At 43.6% G+C, this 10,930-nt stretch overlaps 1 protein-coding gene across 1 annotated transcript; it reads right to left on the reverse strand.

The window, feature by feature from the left end:
• Positions 1–8,459: 8,459 nt before the first annotated feature.
• LOC115638375 (olfactory receptor 473-like) lies at positions 8,460–9,059 on the reverse strand. Its single transcript, XM_030539967.1, has one exon. It carries the CDS (start codon positions 9,057–9,059, stop codon positions 8,460–8,462), a length of 600 nt encoding a protein of 199 aa, XP_030395827.1.
• Between the last annotated feature and the right edge of the window lie 1,871 nt (positions 9,060–10,930).

Here is a 10,930-nt window from a genome sequence, read left to right on the forward strand (position 1 = left end):
CCTTGTTTTTTATCCTGCTTTTGCTAATATAGTCCAGGTGTCCAGAACATAAGAATGGGAATAATGGGTTAGACTACAGGTCCATCTAGCCCAGTATCCTGTCTTCCAATAGCAGCCAATGCCAGGTGCTTCAGAGGGAATGAACAGAACAGGTAATCATCAAGTTAAAAGATCCCTCAACTAATGCAAGTGTTTACAGAAGTATGTTATAAAGAAAACTGGGTGATTAATGAGGGATATTTGTTATTGCAGATGAGTTCTGTTGTTACCCAGGGTTCTTTCAACCCAAAGCTCTTGGTAACTTTACTCTGTGTGAGGAGGTGTCAGGAAATAAATCAGGGGAGACATGGCCGTCCGACTGATAGATGGCTGGCACAAACAGGACAACACAAGAGTGCTTTCACTTAAAGCTAAACTTTACTAGTCTCAAGCACTTACACACGTCTGCAACAAGTTAGTAAAACACCCCCAACCCTTGATAATTACCAAAGCTGAGTGTGGCTTTCATGTGACACAGTGGCAGCCCATCTGCCGCTGGAGAACACAAGATGCATCCAGAGAGAGAGGCCAGTCCCGAAACAAGTCCCACCTGGTCTCAAGCTTTTCCCCCTTATTTATACATTAGTAATTAAAGAAACCTTGTTAAGTAAGCAGTTTCAAGCAAGTGGTTCCTTCTGATTATCTATTAACCAGGTGTGGGTCTTTCCAGAACTTGCAGCCTTGAGACCTCAATAGACATTCTTGAGGGTACATCCTGCTCTTTTCAAATGCAGGTATCAGCAATTTTAATACAATTCTTATCAGGGAGGACGTGGGATCAAGCTGCCCTTTCGGTGGCACCCTAAATCCCCCTCCCCTCCTGCCTTGGTCAAGCTGAGACTTGCTTTTAACAGCTTGCTGACTAGGCTGTCTTTAGCAATAACCAAAATAGTGGTTTCAGGCACTTTACTGGTTTGCCAAAGTCTCCCCGTACACTGTCATGGAGGAAATAATGATCCACTGAAAGATGTTTTAACTAATTGAGAACTGTGGGTTGTCACAATGTTTGTGATAATGACTGGGTTAGAGATTCCTTTCCACTCACCAGTCAGCTAAACTGAGAATTATAAAAGAAATTCCTTCACCAATTAGAAAAATAGAACAGATGGTAAAATTTTTCTCTCCAAAAGGAAGTTTCTTTATCTCACACGGTATAAAAGACAGAGGGCTTGAAAATTGGTCTAGGTAGTGCAAAATGCTGCATCTCACCAGTTACAGAGGAGAGAGAGAGACGTGGAGGCCAGTTACATCAATGGGGGCAATGCTCTATTCTGTATAGCACTATGCTAATCTCTGATGGATAATCTTTGATTAAATAATTTCATTTGACCCTGTTATTTGACAATAATGAATTGTTATTCAATTGAAACATACTAAATGTGGCATCCTAGAAAGGATCCCTTATGTTATCATTATAAATGATGAAAAGTTTAATTTTCATGTCTTATAGACTCATAGACTTTAAGGTCAGAAGGGACCATTATGATCATCTAATCTGACCTCCTGCACAATGCAGGCCATAGAAGCTTACCCATCCACTCCTGTAATAACCCCCTAACCTATGTCTGAGTTATTGAAGTCCTCAAATTGTGGTTTAAAGACCTCAAGCTGCAGAGAATCCTCTAGCAAGTGACCCATGCCCCATGCTGCAGAAGAAGGCGAAAAACCTCCAGGGCCTCTGCCAATCTTCCCTGGAGGAAAATTTCTTCCTGACCCAAATATGGTGATCAGTTAAACCCTGAGCATGTGGGCAAGACTCACCAGCCAGCGCCCAGGAAAGAATTCTCTACAGTAACTCAGATCCCACCCCATCTAACATCCCATCACAGACCATTGGGCCTATTTACTTGCTAATAATCAAAGATCAATTAATTGAATGACTCATTATTTTCAAACTCTATCATGTTTCTTTTTCTGTTGACCTTACATTTGGGCCATTAGCATTTAGAGAGTACTGTATTATTTGTGTAACCCTTCTTCCAGGCTGAATTGATGGCAGCAAGGGCCGGGTTCAATACCTAGGGGTCCCTCCCCTACAACGTAATGCAAAACCAGCTTGAGCCGCCACCCAGTGACCTGGGAAAATCTTACACACATCCCTGGGCACCTCCAAGAGGCAATACTACCCCTCTTGCAAGCACAGAGTCTCCGTGTAGCAGAAAATGTTTAATAACATGAAGTAAACAACAAGCATTAAATTGGGAAAACACCTCAACTAGAGTTCATAGACCAAACCATGAGCAAAGACCCACCCCAGAAAATTGGGCCGTGTCCTCTTCCCTGGACTCTTGAGTCCAGCAACCCCCAAATCACCCCAAGATTCCAAAGTCCAATACCCCAAATGTCCCTAGAGTCCAGCAACCCAAAGATCACCCACAGTCCCAAAAGTCCCGCAACCCAAAAGTCTCTGTCCTGGATCAGTGCAGCCCCAGAGTTCAAGAGTCTATCTGCAGGGATTTTCCCCCACCAGTGTGGGTAGAAAGGGCACCTTACGTAGTCCGGGGCCGACTGCCCTGCCTCTCTGTGGCATTCTGCTTACGCCTTCCCCACGAACTGCTCAGCTCCGCTCCGCTCCGCCAGCTGCTCTGCTCCACCAGCCATCCCGTGATCCACTCCAGCCATCCCCGCAAACTACTCGGCTCTGCTCGCTCCTTGGGCCGCTCCAACCATCCCACAAACTGCTCCGCTCTGCCCAGCTGCTCTGCTCCACCAGCCGTCCTGTGACCTGCTCCAGCCGTCCTCATAAACTGCTCAGCTCCACTCGCTCTGTGGGCACTCCAACTGTCCCACAAACTGCTCCGCTCCGCCAGCTGCTGTACTCCGCAATATAGCTTCAGGCTCCCCCACTAGTTAGCACAGCTCTTTAGTGATTTCAGCTCTTAGTGAGCTCAGCTCAGGAAACTGTAACTTAGATTCTTAAGGGAATCAAAAATCAGCTCTGGTATTCAACAGTGGAGAGAGAAGGAGGTTTAATTGATGCTTCTGGCTCACACAAGGAGCCCACTCCCTTGTCTAGTGAGTGCCACTCAATTGATGGTGAGACTCCCTGTAACAAAGCAGTTTCACAGTTCCTCATCCACACAATCAGGGTGACAACACTCCACATCTCATGCCCCAACAACAAATAAACTGGGGATCCCACAGCTGCCAAAGCAACCGTCCCAAGCTGCCGTGGGCTATGCCAGGCTGGGTGGGTGTGCCTAGGCAAACAAGATCAGCCCTTTAAAGTCTTTTCCACACTCACCATAATTCACTATCAGATGTCAGGGTAGAGCTCATCCTGACTCTGCTTACATTTTTGTGGAATAAATACACATGGAAGTGTTAAAGAAAGCCTTCAGAGAAGTGTCATACAATTCCATGTAACATATCTTGATTAAGTGTGGGGTTTTTTTTTTGGTCTAGTCATTAAAATTAGGTTAGATTAGGGTTGTTTTATCATTATTCCACATCCCTAGGTATCTTCAGCCATGGATTCCTCAATCTCAGAACCATTGGTCACAGATCACAAAGGAGATAGAATCACTATGGTTCTGGAGAAACCACAGCATCCCCAGGATTTATGCAGAGTCTCAGCTGTTGGCTAGGCATGCGGGGTCCCAGCTGCTGGCCCCGCCCCAGGGTTCCACTCCAGGCCGAGCACGCAGGGCCCCAGCTGCCAGACCTGTGCCTGGCTGTGCAGGCAGAGTCCCAGCTGCTTGCCCTGCACCCGGGGTTCTGCTTCTGGACTCGCATGCCGGACTCCCAGCCCCACTCCTGGCCATTTATGCAGGTTCCCAGCTGTCAGCTCCACTCCTAGCCGTGTATGTGAGGTCCCAGCTGCTGCTCCCACATGCCAGGTTCTGCTACTGGCCCCACACCTGCCCCCTGCCATGGTCCCAGCCTTGGCCCCCTTACCGCTATCCATGTCCCCCTTCCTGGAGACACAGCCTTGCTCCTGGACTCAGCTTTGGGGTGGACCGAGAGGTGAAATAAAAAGTTTGTGGATAGTTTTGCTGGACTTCAGCACCCCCATTATAAAAGTGTTCCAGTGCCACTGATCTTATGCCCACATTGGAGCTCCTCAGTCGCAAGGGTTTCTCCTCTCTTCTCTGGTGCTGCAACTTCCCCTTTAATGATGGGTATAGCCTGGTTCGATTGAAGTCAATGGAAGTTTTGCTATTGATTCAGTGGTGTTGGGTTCACTGCTAAACACTCTGCTACCAGGAAGATATTGACAAACTGGAGAAGAGCCGTGAAGATTATCAGGGAGTTGGCAAATGATCAGAGAATATCAGAGTTGGAAGGGACCTCAGGAGATCATCTAGTCATCATGTAGGAGGAAAGATTAAAAGAGCTAAATCCAGTTCAGCTATGAGACAACTGTGGAGCAGGGCTGCAGGGGGTATTCCAGACTGTGTAAAGGCACAGCTGAAAGAGGAATTATTGAGAGATGTTATCTATTCCATAGTCATAGGTATGGGAAAGGGACAATCTAACATGGGTTACAGTAAATATTCTCTTGGGAAATTGCAACCTGCTCTATTTTCAGCACGTCCGCCCATGAGAGTATCTCCTGGTCCTTGTCCTGTTACACCCTGGAGAGAGAGAGAGAGTTCAGATCCACAAACAGACTGAGCTGTGGCAACACTTCACTTCTAGATGCCTAGCTAACTAGTGGAGTCCCCAAACCCTGACTTTGGCATCCAGGCACCCTACATGGGAGAGACGGAGGCCTGAGAAGGAGATTCACAAAAGCCAGCATGCTAGGTTGGGACCTGCCTAAGTTAGCCAATGGGAGATGCTAAGACAAGGGGTATTTACTAAACCCTGCCCCTGTCAGGTAGTTCAGTGCCTACATCCAGGCAGACACCTCCCTCTGCTCGGGATTCTCAGCTGTGAACCTTCTCTTGGAGTTAGGTGTTTAGGTGTTTTTTTGTAATGAGCTGGGTGTGGAGAGAACTTTTAGCATAGTTATGGCACTCACACAAGACACCCCCAGCTCAAGCCCACCCTGTGTTCAGAAGGGAATTGATGAGGGCTCTGGCGTTTCATAAATGAATGTTCTAACCGGTGCACTATGGGATATTGCATGGTGGAGCTGTTCCACTCTAGATAAATAATGAAAGATCCATGGAGCAAAGGGACTGGATCTGGGGTTTCTTCATCCTGGATGGGTGCTGAAACCACGAAGCTATAGAGTCATTCATACGCTGACCTACACTCTCTCTCTCTCTCTAGTCCATTCTCTCTGCTTATTCAATACAAAGTGGAACGTTTTCAAGAGCAGAGACTGAAGGAGCTGTATAATAGTACATCTTACTGTCTGGGGGCTAAGGCACTGAGCTGTGAGACGGCTGATCCTTGCTACTGACAATAATGCAAAGTACATGTCCTATTCATGCATTTAGCATTAAAATAAGTCCCAAAAAGAAAAGTCATTTCAAAATGAAAGCTTCAGATGTGTCATTCAGATAAGGTCTGAACACAGTGTTTATCAAAATGCTTCATTAATTTTTTTTCCAAAGCAAAATTTCATGGAAATCGACATTTTCCCATGATTTCAATTAAACACCATTTTCCGGGGGGAATGAACATTCCTTCCAAAAACCATTGACCAGCGCTAATTATTATTTTTAACTGTCCTAAGATGATTCCCACCAAATAAGTTTAATTTAGCACCACCGGGTTTGTATATTGTGGGAGTAGTGAACAACGTACACATACAAGAGATTGTCAGCATTTCAGCTTTGTTTTGTATTTGGTGATAACACCTCGTGGAATGGACTCCATGCACTCCATCCTTGTAGGGACCTCTACTGTATCTTTGGTGCTCACCACCAAACTTCAGTGATTCAGCTGATCAAATTTAGGCTCCATCTTGATTCCCCTCAACCTGGCACCACCACCACATGGAGTTAGCCAAATGGTCACCGAGAAGGGACTCAGGAGGTGACACTGCTGGGCACAAGCTGCTCTTTTGATGCCAGTTGCACAGAGCAGCTCAAAGGGAGGGAGCTGGTACAATAAGCTGCCCCTTCCCCATCCCCACCCCCTGCTGCCCCTAGTGCCCATTATACAGTATAACCACCCCATTCCCACCTCTCATCCCCTGGTGCCCATTATACAGTACAGCCGCCCCTTCCCCATCCCCACCCTCTGCTGCCCCCTAGTGCCCATTATACAGTACAGCCGCCCCTTCCCCGCCCCCACCCTCTGCTGCCCACTAGTGCCCATTATACAGTATAACCACTCCATTCCCACCTCTCATCCCCTGGTGCCCATTATACAGTATAACCACTCCATTCCCACTTCTCATCCCCTGGTGCCCATTATACAACATAACAACCTTTTCCACATCCTTTCTCCTCTGCTGCCATATGGTATACAATATATGGTCATTTTGTCATCAGTTGCCTTTTTGCCATCCAGTGGCTATTACAGTGAATAGATTCATATATTCCAAGGCCAGCAGAGACCAGTGTGATCATCTAGTCTGACCTCCTGTATAACACAGGCCATAGAATTTCCCTCAAATAATTCCTAGAACAGATTTTCTACAAAAACATCCAAAGTCTTTTGGCCACAGTGTGCTACTGGGAGCTCATGTTCAGCTGATTATTCACCATGACCCCCAAAATCTTTTTCAGAGTCACAGCTTACCAAGATCAAGCCCCCCATCCTGTAAGTATAGCCTGCACTCTTTGTTCCTAGATGGATTCATTTGCTGTTAGACATATTAAAATACATATTGTTTGCTTGTGCCCACTTTACCAAGCAATCCAGTTTGATCTGAATCAGTGACCTGTCCTCTTCTTTATTTACCACACCCCGAATTTTTTGATCATGTGCAAACTTTATCAGTGATGATTTTAAGTTTCCTTCTAGGTTATTGAGAGTTAAATAGTGTAAGGCCAAGACCCTATCCCTCCAGAAACTGTGCAGAAACAAACCCACACAACGGTGATTCCCCACTTACAATTACAATTTGAGACTTATCTGTTGACAGTTGTTAATCCATTCAATGTGTGCCATGTTAATTTTATATCACTCTAGTTTCTTAATCAAAATGTTGTGCGACATAGTCAAAAGCCTTACAGAAATCTAAGTATATTACATCAACATTATTACCTCTATCCACCAAATTTGTAATCTTATAAAAAAAGATATTAAATTAGTTTAACAGGATCTATTTTCCATAATCTACGTTGATTGGCATTGATTACAATAGCCTCATTTAATTCTTTATTAATCCAGTCCCATATCAGTCACTCCATTGTCTTTCCCAGGATTGATCTCAGGCCAACAGGCCTACAACTACTGAAGTCCCATTTAGCCTTTTAAAAAAAATCTGCATTACTTTTTCTTCCAGACCTCTGGAATTTCCCCAGTGCTCCAAGACTTATTGAAAATTAACCCGGCTCTTTAAAAACTTTTGGATGCAAGTTATCTGGATCTGCTGGTATAAACATATCTAACTTTAGTAGTGTCTCTTTAACATCCTCCAGAGATACTAGAGGAATGGAAAGAGCTGTATAATCACCATATGATGAGACTATATCATCAGCTTTTTCCCAAATACAGAACAGAAATATTTACTGCACACTTCTGCTTTTTCTACAGAATTATTGATAATTCTACCATTTCCATCCAGTAATGAACACATATCACTGTCAGGATTGTTTTTGTCCCTGAGATAGTTTAAAAATCCTTCTTATTGTTCTGAACTCTGCTGGCCAGAGATTTCTTTTTGTGTCCATTTGCTTCCCTTATCCCTTTTCTACAATTCCTAACTTCTAATTAAAAACCTATTTTTTAATCCTTACCTTCTGTTTCCAAGTTCAGTATATTTTGAGCGGTAGAAGGAATAAGTGTTTAAAGAATAAATTCAAAGTGGCATAATCATGAGAGGTGGAAGAACTGTCTAATATATATGTCACTGGTCATGAGCCTTGGGGATCTGATTACAATTACTGGCTCAACCATGGATTTTCTGTCGCAACTGTCCTGCTGTAAATTGGGATACTTCCCTACCTCAGCAAACAACATCCCTTTGACCTAGATTAAGGAATATTGGGTTGGTAGCCAGGAGGTGCCAAGTAGGTGCAAATAAATCTGTGAATTTCATAGCATATATTGTTGTATGATGCCTCATAACTCCCTTAGAATCATTTGAGAATTCATGACTAAACTTATATTTTACTTTATATTCTTACTTTGGCTGGGTGCAGGGAATTAGCTAAAATATGCCTTCTCATGATCAGTAAGTAAAGCCCAGTTCATTTTTTTAAATTTTAGTTTTTAGTATTGATGAATATTACACTATCAAATCTTTGCCCTTACTCACATGTTTTAAGCTTACGCTACCAAAGACCTACCAAGAAATAAGCACTGCACAGATCCTGAGTATTAATAAGTGCATCAGCTCTGCTCATCACCTTTCAGTTAGGAATTCTTGTAAAGTCTGCACATTTACAGACAATTTTTCTCAGCACCTCCTTCACCTTTTTGTTCCTCAGACTGTATATGAAGGGATTGGTCATAGGGGTCAGGATTGTATAGAAGACAGAGAACACCTTGTTGAGGTCTCTGAGCGTGTTGGTTTTGGGCAGCAGATACACAATCATTAGCATCCCGTAGAACATTGTCACCACAATGAGGTGCGAGGAGCAGGTGGAAAATGTCTTCTGCCTGCCAGTGGTAGAAGGGATGGTCAGGATAGTGGAGATGATAGAAACGTAGGACACCACTGTTAATGCAAATGGAGGCAGAGTGAATAGACCAACCAGGATTGTAATGACAAGATCTATCAGGTAGGTGTCAGTACAGCAGAGATTGATTATTTGTGTGGATTCACAGAAGAAATGATCAATTTCATTGGGACCACAGAAATTTAATTGTAACATAAGGCATGTTATGATGGCAATAGCCAGACATCCATTTATCCATGACCCAGCTGCTAGCTGGCGGCAGAATCTGCCATTCATAAGTGTTGCATAGTGCAAAGGTTTGCATATCGCTAAATACCGATCGTAAGACATCACTGCTAGGAGGTAGCACTCGGTAGCTGCAAAGAAACTGGCAAAATAAAATTGCACAATACAGCCACTGACAGAAATGGTTCTGTCTCCAGTCAGGAGACTGGCCAGTACCTTGGGCAGGATGGTGGAGGTGTAGCAGGTCTCCAAGCAAGACAAGTTCCCCAGAAAAAAGTACATGGGAGTGTGAAGGTGCTGATCAGCCACAACTAGCACAATGATGAGGATGTTCCCGGCCATGGTCACAATGTATATCATGAGAAACAGCAGGAAGACAAGGATCTGCAGTTGTGGGATATTCCTGAACCCTAGCAAGATGAACTGTGTGACAGCTGTTTCATTTCCCCATTCTCTATTTGCCATGGCACGTATCTAGGAGGGAAAAAGAAGAGAGAATTAGCTTTTGAAATTGATCAGACAAAACATATTTAAATTTTACTCCATCCTATTGTGCCTTGCAGGTGGGGACACTGAAGCTGATGGTTCAATAACAGAGCTTGCATTTTGACTCAACTTACAAAAAAAGTATTGATAGGCTTTCCTCAGCAGGTTTAACAACCTGTTATCCTCTCTCAGTTCAGACAAGGGACTCATTATGATGGTCAAGGGTCTGAGTACTGGATGGCTATCTAGACTCACATACAGATTTGGTTTGTGTAGCCTCATATTTCATCTCCTGACATACTAAACCAGGACAAATTTTGTCCAAGTGTGGGAGACCATTTCTGAGAAGTGTTTGACACAACAAGTCTGGGCATGGTGGTCAGATTAGGTGCGACTGTATCTAACTGGCCTTTCTGTTCTCCAGCTCTATGAATCTATCAGCTCTATGAATCATCTCTATGGTTATTTCACATTATGACCAAGTTCTAAAATACAAAAATATCTGAGTGGACAACGTATTAGTATTATGAAAATACTAATAATGGCTAAAATCACTTTTCATTGTGTGAGTCGGAGAAGCTGAAAATGTGATTAAATTATTCACAGTCCACAGCTGAGAATCCACTCTCTAACATGAATATGTCACATATTCAGGCTGTGATTTTCATTGCATACTAAGCAAATTAGGTACCCAACAAGTTGGCCACCATAGTCCTAGTTGGGAATTTTTCAGTGAAATGTGTTGTTGAAACCAAAATTCAAATTCAACTTTCAACATAAAAGGTTGTTACAATGAGGAGGGAGAAAAAATGTTCTTCAGCTCAGAGGATAGGACAAGAAGCAATGGGCTTACATTGCAGCAAGGGAGGTTTAGGTTAGATATTAGAAAAAACTTCCTAACTGGCAGGGTGGTTAAGTACTAGAATAAAATGCCCAGGGAGGTTGTGGAATCTCCATCATTGGAAATTTTTAAAAGCAGGTTTGATAAACACCAGTCAGGGATGGTCTAGCTAATACTTAGTCCTACCATGAGCACAGAAGACTGGACTATATGACCTCTCAAGATGCCTTCCAGTCCTATGATTCCTTCAACAACCTTGATGGGGAAAGAGAAAGGATTTGAACTTGGGCCTTCTACTTTTCAGGTGAGGGCCTTAATCACAAGCTATAGAACCACTCTCCTTTGTGGTCCTGGGCCCAATGGCTTTTCATTCTCATTCGCAGTGGCACGTCCAAGTCATGTCTCATTTGACAATAAAGGGAATTTTTTTTTGATTAACTGAAAATGTTCATAATTTTTGATGCAGTTGCACCCAAAATGATTTATTTTTGGCCCTGTCAGTGAACCAGAAAATGAATTATTTGCTTAGCTCTAGTTTCAAGATCTCTCACTGTTAAAGGCTGATATTAATAATGCCTGGTGTTGCTATGTGACAATGGTATAGCTCAGGAGTGTTCTGTGCCTCAGACCATGCTCTCCTGCCCAAGAG

The sequence above is a fragment of the Gopherus evgoodei genome, chromosome 21 (assembly GCF_007399415.2).
Source record: "Gopherus evgoodei ecotype Sinaloan lineage chromosome 21, rGopEvg1_v1.p, whole genome shotgun sequence".
Taxonomy (NCBI): Eukaryota; Metazoa; Chordata; order Testudines; family Testudinidae; genus Gopherus; species Gopherus evgoodei.

Excerpts from the sequence above, each read along its gene's own strand:
- LOC115638375 (XM_030539967.1), bottom strand. The coding sequence starts at position 9,059 with ATGTCTTACGATCGGTATTTAGCGATATGCAAACCTTTGCACTATGCA.